General features: G+C 47.3%; 1 protein-coding gene across 1 annotated transcript; it reads left to right on the plus strand.

The window, feature by feature from the left end:
- The first annotated feature begins 13,965 nt into the window (after positions 1 to 13,965).
- Positions 13,966 to 20,997, plus strand: Dmrtb1 (DMRT like family B with proline rich C-terminal 1). Its single transcript, XM_034503984.2, has 4 exons — positions 13,966 to 14,564; positions 17,562 to 17,770; positions 18,944 to 19,151; positions 20,215 to 20,997. Exons 1-4 carry the CDS (start codon positions 14,006 to 14,008, stop codon positions 20,277 to 20,279), a joined length of 1,041 nt encoding a protein of 346 aa, XP_034359875.1. The 5' UTR covers positions 13,966 to 14,005; the 3' UTR covers positions 20,280 to 20,997.
- Positions 20,998 to 23,080: the final 2,083 nt, after the last annotated feature.

A 23,080-nucleotide genomic window follows, 5' to 3' on the forward strand; every position in this document is an offset into this window, starting at 1 on the left:
GGGGGGGTCCCCTGAGGTACCAAGGGACTCAAATGTTTATTCTTAGGATTATTCAACCCCAATCAACTAATTACTCTGATGAACTGTATATTTCTGTTCCCCATTTGCTTGACCAGATTGGAAACAATGATAGGCATTTACCTTAGATTTATTTGTAAAAACTCTGACAGTTAGAGAATTACAGAGGTCCTTAAACTGTCTCTTAAAATAAATATTTCCAATTTAACCAGCGAGTTAAAGAGGAAAAAGTAACAACCCCGCATGGACAGACGAAGTTAGGACATGTTTAAAGAAAGTGGTGAGGGAGGAGGTCGTAATTGCCATGCGCTCTGAAGAGACCTGTTTTGAACACATTCCCCGCCTTTCTGTGCAAGGAATTGTCTGTGGCAGCTCCAGTGTACGCATCAGGAGCCACTGGTTACCTTCAGGGAGAAAAGGGGCATTAATCACATATCTTCAAGATTAAATTTCCAGAGTTCTTAACAATGTTACATGTCCCAGAGACTCCATTTATCAAACAGCATGGACTCACTGACCTCATGCCTTCGGGCAGAGCTCCTGGGCCAATCTGAGGGATTGTATACCACAGGCTGCTGTAATCGGATATGTAATGATACCCTTCCATCTTTTTCAGTTCACCGGTATCTTACTTACTGGTCTTCTATACTTAACGAGATAAATATGAAAATATTCTTGTAAAAATAGCATCATTGTGTGTGAGGTTTCAGATGAAAATGACTTCCATTAGACTTTGCTAGTTGCCATCTCCTAATAGGTAAATATTTCTAGTTCTAGGGCATGTGGCGGCGTATTGATCTCAGATTGAAGGCCCTGGGAGTTGGGGAGATGGCACAGTCAGTAAAGTCCATGCCACATAAGCAGGAGGATCTGAGTTCAAATCCCAGCACCCATGTGTCTGCAATCTAAGTGCCAAAGCAGAGACAGGATTCCTAAAGCTTGCTGTCCAGCCAGTCCAGTTAATGGGTTCATTGAGAGACCCTGACTCAAAACAACACTCTGGAGAACGATAGGATAGGCATGCAGTGTCGGTCCCTGGCCCCTAGATGTATTCGCACATATACACACACAGACAAAAAAAAATTAGCCCTAATTGGGCAAGACAGAACTCCACACCAGGGTGATGGAGCCAGTGGTGCAGCTGAGGGTGTGGCAGCACTCTGCTCCACACAGAGGTGCTGGGATAACTGGGATCTGAGCTGCTGTTGAAATCTCGTCTTTGGTGGGCAGAGGACTGAGCAGACACATTGGAACAGAACTGTTCAGTGGAAGATACACATGTAATTTCAGATTCTCTGGCAGCCACAATAAAAGGTGATGTAACGATTTCAATATGGATTCTATGAAAAATTTTGGAGCTGTTTGCATTCTTTTTGTTCCCTGTACAGTATCTTTGAAATCTGGTATGTATTTTATATTTTCAGCACATCTCAATTTAAACTAGCCATGCAGGCAGGGCTCACAGGCCACAAAGGGGCTAGAGACACAGAATGGCAGCTTAGCAGAATCCCAGTGGCACCTGGAAAACCGACGTAGCCTGTGGCAGCCTTGTGATTGAAGGCGAGAGAGATTATCTCTGCCCTGGGAGATTCAAAGGCCTCGGCTATGTTCAAGCAACACAGCTAAGTCGGAGCAATCGAGAGCAGTGGTTAGAACAGACTTAGGACTATTCACACTGCTCCTGTCACTGTGAACCTTAGGGAGGACTGTCTTGATACGCTTCAGTGTTCAGTTGTCAAGTGGACAAAACAGAAGTGCTTCCTGCAAAGATAAAGTATGCAACGCACATGACGTCATGCATGTGGAGTTATAAGCACTCGTTAGTATTAATGTCATAGTGGGATAAATGTGGAACAATGTAGCATTTGCACACGTTATGCGAGTATTACTCTGGGCGAGGCTCAGAGAAGTTAAGTAACCTAGCCTGGGCCACACAGCTAATACCTAATGATCAGGTTCTCACCTTGAGGCGTCATCCTTAGTATCTCTTTCTATTTGTTCTCTCTAACAATATAGAGTTAACACTGTGCTTAAAATGAAATGGACCCTCGAGAGATAAACTCTTTTTACAACTTTAAATGTTGCATTATTATTATTTTTGCTTGTGTGAGAATATGCTCCTGCAAGTGTGTGTGTGAATGGACGTGATAGGCATGTGCCACCGCTCCCTGGTGGAGGACTGAAGATGACCCTGTGGAGTGGGTCTCTCCTTCCACCTTTACGTAGGTTATCTGAGAGATAAATCCTTTTTATCCCAACATTTATTTTATTCTTAAATTGTGGGTATGTGTGTATGTTGTCAGAGGCCAGAAGATGCTGCTGTGTGCCCTGGTGCCTGAGCTACAGGCAGTTGTGAATGAGCTGACATGGGGCCCCTGTGAGAGCAGTATGTGCTCTTAACAACTGAGCCATCTCTGCAGATCTCTGGAAAGGGACATTCTTGATAAGCAATTCTCACAGAAGCAGAATTTGAGGATTTTTGTTGGGGGGGGGGGTAAGGGAAGGTGGATGGTGTTTTAATTTTAAGAGGCCAAACGAGGAACACACAGGAATAGGAAGACTGTTTTCTCTTTCTGTTTGGGTGTATGTTGTATGTGCGTTGTTCTTGGTGTGCAGGAGTGTGTGCAGAAGCCAGAGGGTGACCTTGGATGTCTCTCCTTCCTCACACTCAACCTGTACATTTAGATTCAAGGTTTCTCAGTGAACTTGAAGCATTGACTTGGCTAGCCGTGGCTGGCCAGTGAGCCACAGGCCTCTCTCTCTGCCTCCAGGGTGCAGGGCTCACAGGCATCCACTGGTCTGTCTGGCTTTTTGCATGGGTTGTGGGGATCTAAACTCAGGTTTCTGTGACAGACTTTACAGCCTAAGCCATTTCTCCAGCCAGGAAGACGGAATTTGATTCATTGGGTATTTTGCCCTTTTGATTCTGATTTTACTAGGGAACAGTCACCTATATCATGCCGTGCCTGTCACATTAAACTCGATATATTTACATGGGCTTTTTTTTTTTTTTTTTTTTTTCAGAAAAAATACTTGAAGTTTATAGAAATTTGATAGTACTGTCAAAATGCTGGCTGATCTGGGCCTCACAGTATAGGCCTGTAACTGCAGCTACTTGGGAAGCTGAAGCAGGAGTTTCAGGGCTTTAGTAAGACCCGTTTTCACAATGAAACGTAGCAGTTCAGAGTTGGCTTAGCTGATAAACTGTAGCCAAGCAGAAGGACCTGGGTCTGAGTCCTCGGCACCCATGTAATAAAGCTGGGTGTGGTGCATGCCTGTGACCCTGGCACTGAGGAGGAGACAAAAAATCAATCACTAGGGCTTTCATGACAGCCAGTGTAGCCAACTAATGAGTTTGGAGATCCTTGTTCAATGAGAGACTTTATTTAAAAAAAAAAAAATAAGGTTGGGCCCAGCAAGGTGGGACATGCCTTTAATATCAGCACTGAGCCAGGGCAGTCTGGAACACTGTCTATAGAGAGAAACCTCTCTCAAAAAGAACAAGAAAAAAAGTTAAGAAGTGATTGAAGACATGCACACGATAAAATGAATAAGACAAAAGAAGTCCACAGTTTAGGAGACATGAGGTACTGGGTTCTATGCCCAGTACATCATAGAAAAAAAATTAAAATGCATGCAATCAGCAGTTCATGCCATGTGCGTGTGTACAAACACTCATTCATCAAATTAGTGAATAAAAGCAAAACAGAAATCAGGGCCATTGGGCCTCGCTCAGCTCATCACACCCCTTTACTAGGAGTGCTTTCCATGTGCTCCTGCTCCCCCCACACATGCTTTGTTTTCACCTTTACATGCATGACTCGCCCCCAGCACTTTGTTCTACCCCCCTCCCGCCGCCATTCCCCGCCCATATCCCCTCCCCAACCCTCCCCTAGCCCCACACCCCCAGCCTTCCGCGTGTCCCCTCGTGCACCTCATGCTCCCTCACCCTTCACCTTCCATCACCACTGTGCAGTTTACTTTAAAACTCAAGCAGCAGTCAGTTGGTTCCCGAGGTTGCAGGGAAGTTGTGTTGGATCAGATTGTGGCTGTGGCTAGCTCCATGTGTAGTAATCACAACAAAACCCCCACTCCGCCATTTAGCCCTGTAATACCCATTCAGGTTCTAATTATGTCGTCTGCTGGAAGACTAGCCAAGGTTAGTTTGGCCTGGCTCCACCATGTTCTTCCTCCTCTTGGTCTTAGATAGTGGGTCCCTTTGTCCTTCCACACTCCGATGCCTATGTCTGCCCCATTTCTCCGGTCCCCACAGCTGCTTGTGGGCTTCAAACACACAGGACGCACCTCTCCTGCTTTCCCTGGCTATTTCTGCCACCCTATAGGCATCCACTGAGAAATCAGCCCCTTGAGGTTCTTCTAGGTTGCTCAAGTGAGATTAGAGTTCCACGTGGGCTCTGCAGCATCCTGAGTTGGTCCCTAACACTCATCCTATTGGTATTATTTTAACTTGTGGATTGCCAGCTAGAATGTATGCCTTAAAAGGATAAGGATGCTGCCCTCTTCCTTGGGTGCTTTATTCTGAGCTCAGAGTGAACACTCAATAAATATGACTGGATGCAGCAGCAAGGCGTTAGTTACATCCTGGGGTGTTTACCTGGCTCATTTTCACCCCTTTGGCTCATTTTCACCCCTTTGACCCAATTATAATGCTGCGTGTGTGTGTGTGTGTGTGTGTGTGTGTGTGTGTGTGTGTGTGGTGTGTGTATGTAGTATGTGTGTGTGGTGTGTGTGGTATGTGGTATATGTGGTGTGTGTGTGGTGTGTGTGCGGTATGTGTGTGGCGTGCTGTGTATGTGTGTGCGGTGTGTGTGGTATGTGTGGTGTCTGTGTGGTATACTGTGTGTGTGTGACATGTGGTGAGTATATGAGTGTATGGGGGAAGGATATGTGTGTATGTTGTGTGTGATAATGTGTGGTGTGCATGTGTGTGCGTGTGCTTGTGGAGGTGCTTGTGGAGGCCATTGGTTAACCTTACTTTTTAAAGATAGAGTCTCTCACTGAACCTGGAGCTTAACATAGCAAATACTTTACCCGCGGAGCTAGCACCAGTCCTGAAGTATGTAAGTCTTATTATATAAAAAGACATACATGGTGCATATACATCTGTATAGGCAAAACACTCATACACATACAATTAAAAAAAAAAGAGTAAAGACTCTGAATCCTTGGGAAGAAGTTCTTAGCACCTCTGGACTTCAGTTTTTGCATGGCTGAGTGGGATAATAACGTCCACTTTGAAAGAGTTTGTGAGGATCATGTGTACAACAAATAATGTGAAGGACTTCAGAGTTCCCGGTACCTGTACACACGCAGTGCCATTACTATTATTAAGTTATTAGGGGTGGGAGATGAACTAAAAATAAAAACAAATTTCATCCTGAATTCTGCTTGTCAGAGAGTGTTTCTGAACAGTGCAGGCTTTCTGCTTTGCTGAAGCTTGCTGATGTCCGGGGAAAGTTGCTGACGTAGTTTATGACAACTAGGGAAGAGAGAATTCTGACTCTGGTGGGAGAGGGAGATGGGATTCATTCATGGAGTTCACAACCATTTTTTCAGTGTATAGTAGTTGCTAGGCATAAAGAGAAGACAGCCAGAGTCCTTCCTAAAGAGGCCGATTTTAAAAAGACCAGAAAGGAAGAAGCTAGACAAGGAAGATCCAGTTACCTGGCCGGGAGACTGGGGGGATAAAGTGCTAAGGCGGGATTTTAAAGCATCTTTTAGAGATGTAAACCCTTCCCTCCACATTCTCAGTAAAAACTTCAATAGGGCTTCATTGCTCAGTGGAGAGAGACTGGAGATGGGAGGAGAGCCGTATCTGGGTTACAGCTGCCTGGGGAAGGAGGCTGCAGGCAGAAAGCTTCCAGGAAAGAGACGTTCCAGTGCACGTAACATGTAATGATGATAAATGATGCCCCTATGTGCTATATAATGCAAGGCTCCTTACCATGGATTTGGATTAAACAGTACCAAGGGCAATCAGACTAACCAGTGAGAGACAGCATCAGGAAACTAGGGATCCTGGGAGGAAGGGGCCAGAACTGGGGTTGGGAGTCAGATACGATGACCAAGCCACCCCGTTAATTTGTGTCTCCACAACTGTAACTTGCCATTTTTTTTTTAACTGTTTCTGTTGATGAGATAGACTTTTTTAAACAAAAATATTCTAAGCAGGAGAAACAGAATATGAAGGATTAACCCCAGCACCACCAAGTAATTCACCCAGTAAACAGGCAAGTGACCAGTCTTCAAAAGAGCACAGACAGCCAAAAGATACGTGAAAAAATGGTCAACATCCTTACCTATCAGAAAAATGCAAATCAAAAAGACATTAAAATCCCACTCTATCCCAGTCAGAATGGCTCCCATTGAGAAAACGAACCAAGGCTGCTGAGATGGCTCAGAGGGAAAAGGCATTTGCCACAGAGCCTGACTATCTGGCCCACAAGGTAAGAAGAACTAACTACCACAAACTGTCATCTGACCCCACACATGCACTGTGGTATGTGCATGTATGCATGCATATGTGTGTGTATGTGTGTGTGTGTGTGTATGCATGTGTGCATGTGTATGTGCGTGCATGCGTGTGTGCATGTGTGTGTGTGTGCATGCACATGTGCTTTCTCATACACACACACACACACACACACAGTAAATGTAAAAAGTATTTTGAACGAAAGAGTTTGGTGAGGTTGGAGCTCTGCACGCTGCAGTCACTTTGAGTGGATGGGAAGCTTCTTTAAAAAGCTGAACATAGAATTGCCAAATGATCAGGTGCACATCCTCCTAGGTAAATACCCAGGGATCTAAGTCAGCATTCAGCAGCGGTATCTGCAATCAGTGAGTACTGCAACACTGCCCTCAACCGTCAGGTGATGGGAGCAGATTCTCTGTCTAATAACAGATGCATGGGTAAAGAAAACGTGTTGTGGGTCTGTATGTGCTGAGTGTGTTTGTTTGTTTATATGTATATATATATATATGTATGTATGTATGTATGTATATATGTATGTGAGCGTGTGTGAGAGTGTGTATATGTGTGAATGTGTAGTATGTAAAAGGACATGGAGGGAAGAAGAGGAGGAGGAAAATATCTTAAAAAACAAAAAAATATAATTAAAAATATGTGTAAGAAGGAGCGTCTGGCAGGAGGAAGGGATGTGGTGGGTGGGACGAGAGAGTATTTAGACTGAATATGAGCTAAGTACATTACACACATGTATAAAGATATTGTAATAAAATCTATCACATTGTACCATGAATATATGCTAGTTTTCATTTAAAATTTTCAAAAATAGACAAAACCATCAGAGTAGAAAAAAATATTGTCGAGTATAAGCAGGAGAGTGGCCCACCTTGTTCCCAAGGACCCATCCTTTTCTGACATTTAGTTTCTCTCTCTTACATCACGCCAGTGTCTTTTAAAGAAACATGCTTTATTTATTTCTTTTAAAAGGGAGCAGCCTGCAATGCAGTCAGTTCTCCACCTAAAAACACAAAGCTTTCAAATTGCCTGAATTTCTAAGAAGAAAATAAATAAAGTACTGTTGAAATTCACCTACACAAATGGAGGCTGAACAGGGATAAACGTCTGAGATTTGTTTATTCTATAACCCCAGGGTTTCTGCATCTCATCATGTGACTACTGATTTAAAAGATATGCAGTTGTTTATTAATATTTCCAAAGCACTATGCAAATTCCTATCGCCATGGGTATATTTTGCCCTCCCAGCTGTGAAGCGAACACAGAAGCATTTTGTTATTTAACAAGACTAAAATATGTTAACTCAAAGAGCTCGCTTTGAGTAGGATTTTTTCTTAAATTATTAATGAGGACATGAAGAGAGCTTGGGTGGTCAGGTGTAGAATCTGAATAAACACTGCTTCAGGCCTGACTGTCTACGTTACCTGATGTTCAAATTTAAATTTGACAGTGCAAAGTTTAACCTTGCAGTCTGTGGTATTGTTAAACTGTGGAGTAATGCTTCAGACGTGTGTGCATGTGCGTGCGTGTGCGTGCATGTGTGTGTGTGCGTGCGTGCGTGTATGTGTGTGGCTGTGCGTGGGGGGGTCTGAGTCAGGGTCTAGGTAGCATGGAACATGCTATGTAGACTAGGCTGGCCTATGTGGATGAGGTTGGCCTCAGACTTGCAACAACTCTCATGTATCTGCCATGACATGCAACTCAATGGCTTTAATATATATGCAATACAATAAAACATTATTAATAAAGTATATATAATAAAGTATATATAATATGTCTTTTTCTTTCTGGTGCTGGGACTGAGCCTAGGGCCGCACATGTACTAGGCAAGCACCCACTGCAGGGCTCAGAGACAGACAGGAAGATGTAAAAGTAACTTTTACTCACCTGAGGTAATTGTCATCTCCGAGGCTTGCTGCCTCAGCCTGCTACCTCAGCCTGCTAATAATCTACGCCTTGTCCTGGAAGCTTTTAGCCTTTATACAATCTTATCTAGGCCTAGAATGGTTTCAGCCTCTGAGACTTCCTGCTGAATAAACTCACCCTTTCTAGTTTTGTTTTGTTTTTTTTCTGACTGGCTGGTTCAACTCAGCTGTTCTGTCTCAAACTCCTCTCCAAGATGACTGATTCGATCTGGTCTCTCTCTCTCTCTCTCTCTCTCTCTCTCTCTCTCTCTCTCTCTCTCTGTCTGTCTGTCTGTCTGTCTGTCTGTCTGTCTCTCCTTAATTGCTTTGCTTGGTCTCTTACTAACTTTGGCAATCTGTTCTAATCTTCTGACTCCTTCTCGTTCCCTGGCTCATTCCGTCTTCTCCAGTGTCTAGCTTCTCTCTACAACCTGTCTCTGTAAAACTCTCCCGGCAAAACTGTCTCCTTCCTTTTTCTCTCTCTCTGCACTGCTCTCTCTTAAGTAGCTTCCCTTTCCTCTTTCTTCTTGTAAGAGTTGGGCATATCCTATTCTGTCAAATCTTTCTCTGACTTGTCACTTTGTCTGCCGCTCAATTAAACAAGCTTTCAAACATGGGTGCTTCCTTCCTCAAACTAACTTTACCTTCATTGTTTGGGATCAAAGGTGTGTGCTAAAGACATGTCTGTATTCCAGCCAGAGAGGTTAAAGGTATGTGCTAAGGACTAGCCCCTTCACATGGAGAAACAGGTTTTTTCAGTAAATAACAGTCTCAGGGTTCACAGTGTGATCAACTATTCTGCAACAGGAAGATCCCTGGAGCTTGCTAGCCAGATAGTCTGGTCTGGCTGAATCGCTTAGCTCTGCGTTCATTGAGAGACTCTGTCTCAAAAAATAAGATGGTTAGTGATTGAGGAAGATATCCAGTGTCTATGGCTTACACACACACACACACACACACACACACACACACACACACGTTCACACACAAAGACATACATGCATAAATTTTTTAAAAATTAAAAAGTAGCCCTGGGCACTGCATAGTGTTGGAATCAACTGTTTCCTGTCTCTTTCCAGAACAGTGCACATATGCAGTGTTAGCAACTATGTGCAGGACCAATTTCTTCCTGTTATTTCTTAAAACTGTTCTCACTTTTTTCCAGGAGCAACTAGACTGTCTCTACAACCTTTCCAGGCATCAGCATGAAAGCCGCATCTCCTATCATTCTATTTGTTTTGCTCACTGTTGGGCTCTGTAAACAGGACTTTACCCTGTCTTTGTGATGACCACAGCAAGTCCAGACAAAGCAGTGCTTCTGCTCTATCTCAGCTGTTAGCACCCGCTGGGTTGTCCAAACACTCCTCTGCCCAAGCTGCCTCATGCAGCTGGTGGTCAATGGATCCTGCTGTCTCAGCCACATCCCTGCTTGGAATTAGCTGAGCCCTGCAACCCTTCCATCAGCTGATACCGCTTGAGTCAGTAGTGTAGGTGATGTCACCTTCCTCAAAGGACACTCCATCTGGCTTTCTGGGCGCAGTGTCGCATAGAGCTCTGAAGGCTGTAACTTGCTGTAGTTTGCTGGTTTGGGAGGCAGATTCCCCCAGCAGCTGAACAAGAAGCTGACAGCTCGCTCCTGCCACCAGCATTCATGTACCCCAGAGCTGCTTTTGTCTGGTGTCCGAGGATGAGCCCACTGGTGCCCACATCCGTGAAGGATGCATGATCACAGGCATCCGGCCTCTGAGTGCCCTGCCCAGCTCTTGCCACCAGTACCCCTGAAACTGTGATCTTTAGGTATAGTTTTGAAATAACAAGGTCAGTGAAAAAAAATTAGACAGTTTGAACTTGATGATACTGGAGAAAGAGTGCCTACCCTTTATCTAAGGGTCCTGTTTTTAAAATATGAGATGAACATAGGTGTTAGAGCCTGGCAGTGACAAACCTAGACTATTTTTTTCTGTTTTGTTTCTTTGTTGTTTATTTTGTTTTTTGTTTGTTTGGGGTGGTTTTGTTTGTTTGTTTGTTTGTTTTTGAGTCAGGGTTTCTCTGTGCAGCCCTGGCTATCCTGGAACTCTGCAGACCAAGACCAAACCTACCTTGAATTCAGAGATCCAAATGCTGGTATTAAAGTCATGTGCCGCCACCACTTCTTGTTTAAAACCTAGATGTTTTGTTTTGTTTTGTTGTTTTGGGTTTTTTTGTTTTGTTTTTTTCAGACAGGGTTTCTCTGTGTAGCCCTGGCTGTCCTGGAACTCACTCTGTAGACCAGGCTGGCCTCCAACTCAGAAATCTGCCTGCCTCTGCCTCCCAAGTGCTGGAATTAAAGGCCTGCGCCACCACTGCCCAGCTAACCTAGACTCTTTAAATGGTGCCAGATACCTGTAAAATTCATCCAGTGGCAACCCAATGAACATGCTCTTGCCTACTTTCAGAGATGAGGAAAACTTTTTTAAACAAGCAAAGTTTTATGACACCTCCCCCCACCCCCAACTTTCAAGAGTCTACTGAGCCCAGAATGGTAACAACTTCTTATCCCCAGGTCGGAGGGGGAGGGGTGCGGCACACGGGGATGACGAGATGGGGAGGGAACTCTATGACAGGAACACGGACACAGACACTGCCGCTGCACCACAGAGAGTTGCAATCAGAGACTATGGGAAAATCAAGGCAGACTCTGTACTCTGGCATCACCGGAAAGATTTCAAAACAGGGCAGTGAAAACCGCACAAAAGTTAGCCAGCTAGCAAGCACAAATACCTCCTTAAACAGAACGGATCCTGGGCCACATTGTAGTGGCGCACACCTTTAGTCCCAGTACGCAGGAGGCTGAGGCAGGCGGATCTCTTGTGAGTTTGAGGCTAGCCTGGTGCACAGAGCAAGTTCCAGGACAGCCAGGGCTACACAAGGAAACCCTGTCGCGAAAAACCCAACCAAACCAAAAATAGGACTGATCCTGCCATAAGCTTTTCAGCTTAAGTAGTATTGTGTCCCACCCCACTTCAGATGACACCCCTCAAGAATGCCACAGACTTTAAAAACATAAATTTATGAATAATTTAATATCTGTCATTAATGTTTGTAGCTGGACCTGGCTGTAATTGAAGCTAATGGGAGGTGAAAGTCAGCTGGATCTGGGGCACTGAGGGGGCGCCAGGGCAGCCTGAGTAACTTCACTAGATTCTACACAAAGAAAGAAGGAGGCAGGGAGGCAGGGAAGGACGGAAGGGAAAATAAAACGTGGGATTATAGTTGATAAATTGCCTAACATGTTCAAGGCCTGGGTTCCACTCCCAGCACAAACAAAGGCACTAGGAAGTCTATGCCAGCCTTTCTGACTTGGATTTCTTTACAGAAATAACTAAATTCACAAAAATGAAAGCTCTCCAGTCAGGTGGCTCTGGCCACTTAGTGCCAGGTCTTCCTCAACCTAGGTCAGAGATGAAAGAGTCACTGGCTCAGTCACGGCATCCACACGAGCTAAAATCACCCTCTTCTGAGGCGTGCCGAGTTTCTACACCAGTGAGCCGTCTCTAGTCTAGCTAGCTCTTCTCAAAGTATGGACCGACCTTTGAAATGGTGGTCATGGCCGGGCAATGGTGGCGCACGCCTTTAATCCCAGCACTTGGGAGGCAGAGGCAGGCGGATTTCTGAGTTCTAGGCCAGCCTGGTCTACAGAGTGAGTTCCAGGACAGCCAGGGCTACACAGAGAAACCCTGTCTCAGACCCCCCGCCCCATGCCTCCACCACCCCAAAAAAGAAATAGTGGTCATAAAAGACAGTGATCTTGCCGCTGCGGGCTTTGTACCATTTCCAGAAAATGGGCGATGCCAAGGGCGCCGTAATGCCGGCGAACTGGAAGTGTGCAGTCGAAGTCGCCAGTGTGTCTGACCCCAAGGCTGAGGGACTTCTGCTGGAAACCTGGGCTTTTTCACCGCCCCACCCCACATAGAATCACTGTAGAATCACTGTAGTGCATCCTCCAGAGGGAAATGGGCAGATGGTGTCCGAGTCCCACGGAGATTTCTGCTGAGGTTCAAAACTGCAGCAGCCAGAGTCAGGATGGCCACTGCCAGGACTCAGCTGGGCCAGATCCTACAGTTAATGCAGTAGAGTAAGACGTCTGGCTTTAGGGAGCTCCAGGGAATCTGCACTGTGTAGGGATAAATTTCCACTTTTGTAGTCTTTTAGTTCTGATCTTAACATAGTCCGTCTGCTTCTGACCCTCTGAAATGGCCTGGTTACTATTTAAAGCACTGCATATCTTTACCTTTTGAAAACCTTTTGAAAGACACCACAGATATTTCTTTTGAAAAGGGGAAAGGGGAGTAGATCCAAAGCCAGGCGTAGTGGTGCATGTCCTTAACCAGCACTCAGGCTGTAGGTTCTGCAGATCTATGTGAATTCAAGGCCAACCGAGTCTACATAGTGAGTTCCTGAACCAACAGAACCGCGCCGTGTGTGTGTGTGTGTGTGTGTGTGTGTGTGTGTGTGTGTGTGTGTGTGTGTGTGTTAAATGCATATGTACATTCCTGTGTGTGAATACTTTTTTTCTTATGGGTGCACAGTTGGGTGCTCCCCTCCTTTAAGAGTGAACGGACTTGAACCCATGTTTTGTCACAAAACAAGCAAATATTGGCTCCTTATAAATCGGTAGATTCTGGGTATAAACGCCATCCTGGAGGTGCAAGATTCCCCGCCCCCAAGCTAGGTCCATGCACACTGTGCCCCACACTGGATGCACAGATGACTCAGGCTCTTGAAAATGTTTTGTTTATTTGGCTCCCTTTCCTGAGAGAAGGATGCACCCTCCATCAAGACCATGTGAAACAAGACATACACACACACACCCCCCAAACCCAAAAGCCAATAATTCAAACTAGTTCTGGGATATCAGGAATATCATATTTCTTTTACTTTAGAACATTATTAAGCATGAATTTTTCAGACCCGAGGGCTGACACAAACAGGACTCAAAAACTCAGGGTTTCTTGCAATGCCTGTAAGTAACCAACACTGCACTAAGCTCCTAAGAATATTCCGGAAGTATGACTGCTCTTTTCTCTACAGAGAGAGATGAAAGCAGACGCAGCTGCTTCGGAGACGAGAAACTGCGTTCTCTGGAACTTTCCAATGGTATGGGTTTACAAACAGCTCTGTTTCTTGGGAGTTTTAAAATCCTTGACCGTTGAGTAAAAGTCCGCCATTTTTCAAAAAAAAAATTACAATTACAATTACAATTTGGCGGGAACAGAAAATTTGAAAATTCAAGTGCCGAAGACTTCAAATAACTTATAGAACATACATGCAATAAGTATTCCACTTTGAATTTACCCCGTACCCCATTGCCCAACACACAAAAATACTAAATTTAGCACACACACATACCCTAAAGTGGGAAAAATGCAAGAGCCTTATTGCAGTTCTCGGGAGGCCCAGTGAGCTGTTTTGCTACAGTGTATCCAATGTTCCCAGCACCAGGGATTTATGGGGGCACGGCTCATTCCTGCTTCACTCGCTCTGCAGCTTCGGGAAGTGGTGGCTGCATTTGGAAGCAGAGCTTGCCAAGCTGGACGACAAGATGCTTCGCACCCCCAAGTGCTCAAGGTGCCGGAACCATGGCTATTTGGTACCAGTCAAGGGCCATGCGGGCAAATGCCGCTGGAAGCAATGCATCTGTGACAAGTGCTACCTGATCACCGAGCGCCAGAAGATCATGGCTGCCCATAAGGTGCTCAAGACCCAAGCTGCCGAGGAGCAGGTGGCGACCATGGGCACCCAGGGTCCCCAGCTGCCTCCTAGGGCTCCGGCGGCTGCGGCAGCCACCGCCTCGAGCTCCAGCATTTGCCCACTGCCTAGAGTGGCTCCGGGAGGTGCTGGGCCAGGCCCCGCGGCCACCTGCTTCTTCGAGAGGCCCCCGCAGGCCCAGAGCCCAGGCCCGAGCATCTTCCAGCTGGTTCCAAGTGGCCGCCCGGGCCCCAGCACCTTCCAGCCTGGATCGGGGAGCCCAGGGGGACTGCACGATCGTCCCCCCGCGTGGCTGCCCCAGCTCAGGTCGCAGGCGCCCAGGCCCGAGCTTTGCTGCCCGAATCAGCACCTGCCAGTGCGGCCCGTGCCCCGACTGCCGTTCGCCGACTACGGTAAGCCCAGCCTCGTGCAGCCGACGGTTCCTCTGGCCTGCATCAGGCCTGCAGCTTCCGGCTCTAAGCTGGAGTCCCAGACTGGTGCCGGGGTGGGAAAGGCGCCTTCCCCAGGTAACCCTACTTTGAGAACATATTTCCTAGACAAGGATTTGGGTGGGTGGCTTCTGATGACAATGGGAAAAGGCTGGTGGGAAAGAGCGAGAGGTGCAGGGGGGGAGGGGTTACATTTAGTTGCAGTTTTATGCCTTTGTACTTTTGCAAGAGAAAAAAAAAGATGGCAGCTGGGCAGCTTTGTCAGTGGCGCCTTTCTGTGGACCCTCTTGTGCGCTTGCACGGCATCCCCTCCCCCTCCTAAGTCTAGCCCTTTTGCGCCTGCGTGGCAGCCCCCTCGCCCCTCCCCGTCTGCCATTTTTTCCTTCTAGAGAGTCTTTTAGAACTTGCTTTCTGAGTGGCTGTTCATCTTAGACTGCGCCTGCGCACCCTCCTCTCGCTTGGCGGAGTCTAGTTTATCCTAACTGCGGTGTCTGGCTTAACGCGCCTGTACTTATTTTTTCTTTTTCACCATATGTGGTTGGGCATGAAGCTTTCTGCTACTTGGCCAGAGGGAACGATTGGTTCACTAAGATGTTACAGCTTTTTTCACCCTTCACTTTGTGCATAAATTACATTGTTTCTTTTTGCGGTGTTTCTTTCCTGGTTCAAGTACGATTTCTTGTGAGTTTTGTTTTTTTTTTTTAATTTATATTTATATCTTATAATTTATTTAGTATAGTGCATTGGTGTTTTGCCTGCATGCATGTCTATGTGAGGGTGTCTTATCCCTGGAACTAGAATTACAGACAGGTGTGAGCTGCCACGTGGGTGCTAGGAATTGAGCCTGGGTCCTCTGGATGAGCAGGCAGCGCCCTTAACCTTTGAGCCATCCCTCTAGCCCCTGAAGTACATTTTCAAGTAATGTAAAATTTGAGGCTCTTGGAATGAGGGCTCTTTGGAATGAAGACATGGTGGGGTTTTTTTTGTTGTTGCTTTTTGTTTTGTTTTTTTAACTTTCCTTAGGACTGTATAGAAAGAGTCTGAGTCAGAAGGGTACTCATGTGTAACCTTGGACAAGTTTCTTCTTTGAGGGGCAGACTTTCAGAAATTACTGTTAATCGTTCCTAATGTTTCTGGGATTGTGTAAGAAAGCTTTCTCCCCAAGGAACTATCTGTCTGATGAGGAAAACTGGCCTAAACCGGCAGTCCTCTGAGTGCATATCTGTGTTCCATCTCTCAACAAACAGGAACTTTAAAATGTACTAATCATGGGATAGTTAGGAAGAGGTGGGGAGAAGGAGGCACTTGTGGCTAATCCCAGCAATGTGGAGCAGAGGTCAGAGGGCAACTTTGAGAAATTGCTTCTTTCCTTCTACCACATGGGGGTCCCTGGGATGGAGCTCTGGCTGTCAGGCTTGGTGGCAGGTGCCTTTACCTGCCAAGCCATCTTGCTGGCCCTGATGATGCTACTCTCGATTGTCAGCTGGATTGGTGAGAAACCCCTAGCCGAGGAAAGCACACTTCTAGATGCATCTCAGGAGGTGTTTCCAGAGAGAGAGTTTACTAAGTAGGAGGGGTGGTCCTGAATGTGGGTACCGTCTCAGCCTAAGGTCTTGGACAGGATGAAAGTTAAGAAAGAAAAAGCTTGTCAGTAGATCATTTTCTTGGTGCTTCCAAGCAAGTACATTCCCACCAAGGGAATGTACCAAGCAGCTTTGCTTTACCACAGCCTTGCACCAGGATGTACTGCCTCACCAAGACTCACCAGACAGTGGCACCAACAGTCATGAGCTGTGAGCCGAAACAAGCCATCCCTTCTTTTAAACTGCCTAGGTGTATTTGTCACAGTGTCAAGCTGCTGACTAACACACCTTCCTTGCCCTCTGGAATCCTGTCCTTGTGGGAAGGAACAAAGTTCTTCAAAGACTCCTACTAACCAGTGCAGAGAGGTTTTGTAATTGATGAACCAGCTGCTGTCTGATGTCTGTAGAGGTCCTTAGATGGTTGGAAGAGCAAAACAGCATGGCTGGGTGCTCACAGAGAGTGGGGTTAAAAATGAAGAGGAAAGATGGTGTCCCAGTGACCGCAGGGGAGACTGCCTCGTCTGTGCCGTTCACACCGCCACTGCCAGGAACAGAAATTGAAGCAAAGTCCAGTAGGGGATGAGAACCACTACACAGTGGCTTAAACGTCCCCTCCAGACGCACCAACCCCGTGGAACAGTATAACTGCAGCCGAAGTCAAGGGCTCCCATTGTCCCTCCCCAACACAATGCTGAGCAAAGGAGGGGACTGAGAATCTGACCAGTGTGCTAGAGTGTTGTTGTTAGTGTTGCATGTTACTGTTAGACTCTTACGTAGTTGAAGAGCTGCAGAGTGACTGTGAAATGCTCAGCCCTAGATGGGACCTCCATTGTCACCTCCACCAGGTCCCAGGGGACATCATGAAGGGGAAAGGGAAGAAGATGAGAGCCAGGAGAAGGGGTGGAGCACGGCGAGCATAGCTTGTCTGTTCGTTTCACTGGCTCACAGCAGCCTACTACCTGCACAGGGTTAGGGTCATGACCCCTCCCCCACAAGGATCTATAGGCAATTAATAGTTAATTAGTAGAACAAGGGAGAGACATCTCTTATTCAGTGGTGTGACCACCCATGCTCCTGAATGTAGTCTTAGCTAATCTTACTGGTTCACATGCATACACAAAGAGACGTTAAGGTAGAAAGGGGACAAATGACAGAAAGGATCAGTGACAAGGAGAGGGGATGAGAGGGCACAGAGTGAATGTGACCAGAATACATTATCCATGTATGTATAAGAGTATGATGAAGCCCAGTGTGATGTATGATGCGAGATTCCTTTAGCTGGTTATGTCAATCTTGCTGTTGCCCAGGAGACAGCAATGCAGTGCTTTTCCCCTTAGGTTTGTGCTCTTAACACTTCTCTCTTTGTTTATCTTCTTAGGGCACCCTCTGAGATTCAAGTCTGATCATGCAGTAGGAGCAGGATACCCTGAGAGAGAGCCATTCAAGCACTGCCCTGCCTGTGTTCCTGTGCCACCTTACCAGCCCTTCCCACTTTCGGAAGGCCAGGATTCATCCTCTGCTCTGGGGGTCCCTCAACAAAGAGGCTTCCGGCATGTCTCCTGCAGCCCCTACCATGGAAGCTGCTTGGTAAGTCGGAGGCTGACTCCTGTCTAAGCCTGTCCTTACCTCAGCTGCCCTTATCACTTCTGCTGGCCCCGAGCCCGGGAAAGCTGGTTGTCGCAGGGAGCGTCTCTAGAAGTGCACACATGGAGGTTTGCACCACTGGGCCCAGGCTGTGGCATCTGCTCTTCAGACTTGGAGCCCAGGGAAGACCATAGGTTTGATCCACGCAGTGTAGCTGCCAGGGCGGCCTTCATGCTGCTGAGCGCCAATGCCACGGGCCATGCGAATGAGACATGCTGGGATTCAGCACGCTTGGCCAATTGGCATGGAGTCAGAGATGCCCTGCTTCAAGCCCAGGCATTTTCTGCCATCCTGAGTGTGTCTCAGAAGTACAACAAACCTAGATCTTGACTCCTGTGGCACCACTTACTGCCCAGCCTGAAAGAGGTGGCTGCTCCCATTGTCCTCAATCACAGCCCAGGAGAGCAGGTGCCACTGGCCTCCAGACCAAGGGCAGCCTACAACACACTGTCTGCTCACCCAGAAGCCTGGACTTGGCATGCAGGGCAGGGTTCCAAATGACAGGTCTACCAGACACTTTTGTTAAAGGTGTGACTCCAGCCTGTATTGGGGGCTGAGCTGACATAGTGGCCCAGGCAGGAGCTTTGTTCTAAGGAAAGGCTTGGCTGAGAGCTTGGATTTCCAGTGTGACAATTCCCCCTTGCACGCTCATCATGTCTGGATTAAACCTAAGAGCCAGGAGATTATTTTCACTCATGTGCCACTGCCCTGGGCATGTGCTCCAGACACCCAGTGACATCCCTGTCTTTATCCTTGTCCCTGCCTACTTACTGCTCTTGTGTGTGCTTCCTCTAGTCCCCTTTGCCCAAGAGAGGTGGACAAAGGCCAGAGAGCAATCCTCCTTCCTCCCAGCCCTGTACCCTGGGGAGTTCTGGTCTCCCAAATCCCTTAGGGAAAGGCCCCAGGCTCAGCTAAGATTGCCCAAATTGCTGCTTGCCTGCATTCATGCACAGGTGTCTGCTTAATGCCCTGTCCCTGCAAGTGCCCTGCACACAGAAGGGTATCTACCCCCACATCGAACCCCCCCCCTCCCATTTGAGAAATAAAAGATTTGACTGATCAGCCTGCCTGGCTCACTGTTTCCCTCTCTGCCCCTCCTTCTGTGTGTCCACACAGGTGTCAGAGCCGGCCCAAGACATGCAGCCAACCTACTGCTCACCACCACCACCACCGCTGCCACCTCCCCCACCCCAGCCACCGCAGCCCCACTTCCTCCCACCAGGCTACCTCTCTGCTCTCCACTTCCTACCACCGCCACCACCACCACCATCTCCACCGTCTTTCTCACTGACCATCCTGTATGATACAGACAAGAAGAATACCAGTAAGACATGACTATTCCTGCTTCCGGATGATGGGGAAGACTTTGTGGGGGAGAGGTTACCTGAAGTGGGGCTGGAGAGAGGGGCTGTGGGCTGAGCTCATTCCCACGACCCTCTCATAATTTGTAAGCACGAAGCCATGGAGGTTAGAACAGGATTGCTGTGGGCAAGTGTGGGAGAAGTGTGCTCACGCTCACAGTGTGCACAGTAAATGAGTTTAATGGGTTTTTAAATTTTTTATGTAGTGTATGTATATGTGCACAGGTGCCTGTAAAGGCCAGAAGAGGGCATCAGGTGCCCTGGAGCTGGAGTTACTGGCAGTTAGGAGTGGTCCAGCATAGATGCTGGGGACTGAATGCAGGTCCTCTGCAAGAGGAGCAAATGTTCTTGACCACTGACCCTTCTCTGCAGGCTGTCTTCGAAGTTTCTAAGCTTTTACTCTTTTCAGTCTTCTGAGCCTCCTGTGATTTGGAAAAAGTTGGAAAATCTGAAGAACTCTTTAATATCAATATCAAAGCCATCTATTGAACTGGATGAGTCTGGTGCTTTCCAGTTTTCCTGAGAGGAAACAGGCCTGTGGCTCAAGTTGCTTTGTGGCTGGTGTAGTGTGACTTGAGTCTCACTGGCTGCTGGCCTGTGAGCTTTGTTCTTACGTATACTAACTATGTGACCTCGGACAAGCACATTCTCTGTGCTGCTTCAGGTCCAGCATCTACCAAAGCTGACAAATAGCGTTCTCTGCCTTGTGAGACTCTTCTGAGGATAAACTACAAGACAGAAGCCAGCAAGGCATTCGTGAAATTAGCTGCTGCTTACTGTTCTCTGATCACTTTCTTACAGAAGGGCGAGTGGAAGTTCATTGCTGTGTAGAGCCAGGCTGGATAGAGGGTCTCAAGTCTGTTCCATGTGGCCAGGGTTAGAAGCCAGTCTTTTACCCAGCAAAATAAAGCAGAGTCACTCTCCACAGGGGCCCAGGGCACAAGAGAAGGCCTTGAAGGAAAGTTGTACCTGAGAACAGGCGATTCATCCTTTTCTAAATCCAGCTGCTTTCTTTGTCCTTTACAGATGACCAGGACGCAGAAGAGCCCAGTGAGCCCGGCCAGCACTCCCCCGAGGAGCAGTCCAGCTAAGCTGCAGGCCACCTCGAAGGCCACCGGGTGGGGAGGGGCATATAGGGCAGGGGTTATTTTTTTCACCATGTTCATGTTCTGTAGGGAGGAAGGATACTGATAGGTGTAGGAAGGCGGCTGCTTCCGACTTCAAGTTAGAAGTGGAAAGGTGGTCTCCAAGGTTCTCTGGCTCCTGTGTGGGTGTTGAAGTGGTGTGGGAAGGGAGAGCGTGTCTGGGATAGGCAGGGCCTTTGAAGAGTGGGGGCTGGTGAAACACAAGTTTAGGAATGAATTTAACCATCCTGAGTCACGTATGAAATTCACTTCTAGAGGTGGCCCCTGATTTCCCCAAGCCTCGCTCAGGACAGAAGGCACCATCCAGTCCAGCCTTCTGCCCCCTTTGCCTGATGCCCGTGCCTGGGTCCTGCAAACATCAAGGCTTCCAGACCATGCAGCGCAGGTGTCAGGGACTGAGATGCTGACAGCAGGTTCTGCAGCATCCTACCTTTGCTTAGCCACTCCCCTTGTCTTCTTCCAGAGGGTGAGCATCCTGATGACTGAGCCACTTCACTTCTCAAGCAATGATAGGCATCCTTTCTCATTTAAAAATGTAGATTTTAGTATTCGATGTTTTTGTGATGGGGAGCTCATGGGCACTGAAGCAGTTCTCAGAGCATAAAATGGCAATTTGTTTTCTGAGGATGGTCGAGTATTAAATAAAGTGAACATTAGAAATCCTTGTGAAGGCTTTTCTGCTTAATCCTCACAGGAGGCTTCTGGGCAAGAGCCTGGCTGGGAAGCCTGGGATACCTGGGTTCAGAGTTTGCTATTACTGAGGCAGGTCTCCCTGGCCCACCTTTCTTGCCTTTGACCCCAGTGAGATGGTCTGAGGCAGGTTATGTAAATCATTGCTGTCAAGATTTTCAGGGTGGGTTCTGAAGCAGAATCTCACTTAGTGCCCCAGGCTAGCCTCAAACTTGGGATCCTCCAGCCTCAGCCTCCTCTCTACTGTCGTGATTTTTAAAAGGGAGAGTTTAAGGGAATGGATGTAAAAGCTTCTGATATGTCAGCGGTATTTTCCCCAACACTAGCTCCTTTTATGGTCTCTGCAGAGGAACATGGTTTTTAAAAACAGAACTTGATCCTATCCTGCTATTTAAGGGACCCAAGCTGCTTTCTTCTCTTAACACTTGTTCCCTTGTTTATAAAGCAACCCTGTCACAGCCTGAAAATAAGACTCAGTATTGAGGTCCCAGGTTTACTCTCCAGTTCTGAAGAAAGAGAAGAAAGAAAACTCAACTAGATTCGTACCTAGCATTGTATAGCACTGCTCATGAGAGTCGTGACGTACTGGGAAGGACGGATAGTCCGATATTGGGCACAGAGATCGGGGGTGCTAGTCAAAGAAAGCCTAGTTGAATTGACGTGCAAGAGTGAGGTAAAGAATAGGTAAGTAACTCCCCATGGGGGATAGACGGAAAGAGGGATTGGAGTGAAGGATGCTGGGGTGTGGACAGGGCTGGTACCCATGCTGCCTTGACTACATCCAAGAATCCATAGGAGTCCAAGCATTTTTTAGGTCCCCGGAAAGGTGCGTCAGGTCACTGAGAAGTGACTCCCTATCGCCACAGGTGTGATGGTGAGGACACAGAACCAGGACCTCTCTTGTTGGAAGGCAATAGAGCAGGTCCTGTTAGAGTGATTCAGTTACTGCTTTGCAAAGTGCTCTCTGGAGCAAAAGCAGACACATTGTAAACAGCAGTCTAGAGTCTGCAGCTCAGCACTGACTTCAGCCCTGCACTGAGTCTGAACTAGGCTGGTCCATGAACTGAATTCGGGCTCCCCAATGCTGACCCAACTCTCCCAGGCCATACCGATTCAGGAACCTGGGACTATGGCAGGAGACCTGCCTTCTCCACTTAACCTCATATACCCCATCCTTACAGGACCCTGGGTCCATCAGTAGAGCAAAAGGAACTGAGTTGGTGACATGGCTTTTTGTTTTATTACATTGTTTAGACTCCACTTTTTGAAGACTTTTCCAGCTAGGTTGCTCTAAGCAGTATATTCTGGTGTCTGATGAACACAAATGTACAAGACGGTGAGTGTCTAAACTCCACCTGGACCGACACCCAGACCAATGCAAAGAAAGAGTGCTTGCTTAGGCTGTGGGTTTGTGGGGAAAGACATTAGTGTTCTGAGAAATGTCCCTTCTGTAGGGATTCCTGCCCAAAGGGGTCTGGGAAGATGGGAGGGTCTGTCACCCCACAGTCCAGAATTAGCTCAACATCTTTTTAGTTTTCCGGTGAGGTGGGCAGCCTGTTGCATTGCTACCCCCTCACTGATTTGAGGTAGGAGGTTTGCCTTTTTCCTGTGTGTCCCCAGGTTGTAAGTCTGAAGCCACCCTTTATTATTCTCTGACCCCTACCACAGTCATGGTTTTCTTGAAGTGGGGTGTGAAAGCACCCTGAGGCCCACAGGGCAGCACAACCCACATTCCTTGAATACCCTACTGGCCCAACAGCAGCAAAGGCACTGAAGACTGGATAGTTTATGTTGCTGCCTTCCTCGAAAGCTAGCCTGGCTCCCCACCACTCCTTGAATAAGAATCGATGCCTTCACTGGGACCTGCTGCTCGCCTGTCTAGCACAGGTGTGGAGCAGGCAGAACATGCACAGGCAGAACGTGCTAGACTTAAGCAAGGGGTAATGGAAGGAGATCTGGGTCTAGTGGCGGGCCTGCCACCCAGGTTTAACTCCAATGTACAAGAATAAATATACCAGTCCGCCAGCCGCCTCGGGCGTCTAATGCAGTGGCAGGAT

Source organism: Arvicanthis niloticus, chromosome 5 (genome assembly GCF_011762505.2).
Source record: "Arvicanthis niloticus isolate mArvNil1 chromosome 5, mArvNil1.pat.X, whole genome shotgun sequence".
Classification (NCBI taxonomy): Eukaryota; Metazoa; Chordata; class Mammalia; order Rodentia; family Muridae; genus Arvicanthis; species Arvicanthis niloticus.

What these genes read in the sequence shown, in the direction of transcription:
- Dmrtb1 (XM_034503984.2), top strand. Translation starts at nt 14,006, where the DNA reads ATGCTTCGCACCCCCAAGTGCTCAAGGTGCCGGAACCATGGCTATTTG. An exon ending in CCTACCATGGAAGCTGCTTG is followed by an intron (nt 17,771 to 18,943) that starts GTAAGTCGGAGG and finishes GTGTCCACACAG; the next exon opens with GTGTCAGAGCCGGCCCAAGA. An exon ending in TACAGACAAGAAGAATACCA is followed by an intron (nt 19,152 to 20,214) that starts GTAAGACATGAC and finishes TGTCCTTTACAG; the next exon opens with ATGACCAGGACGCAGAAGAG.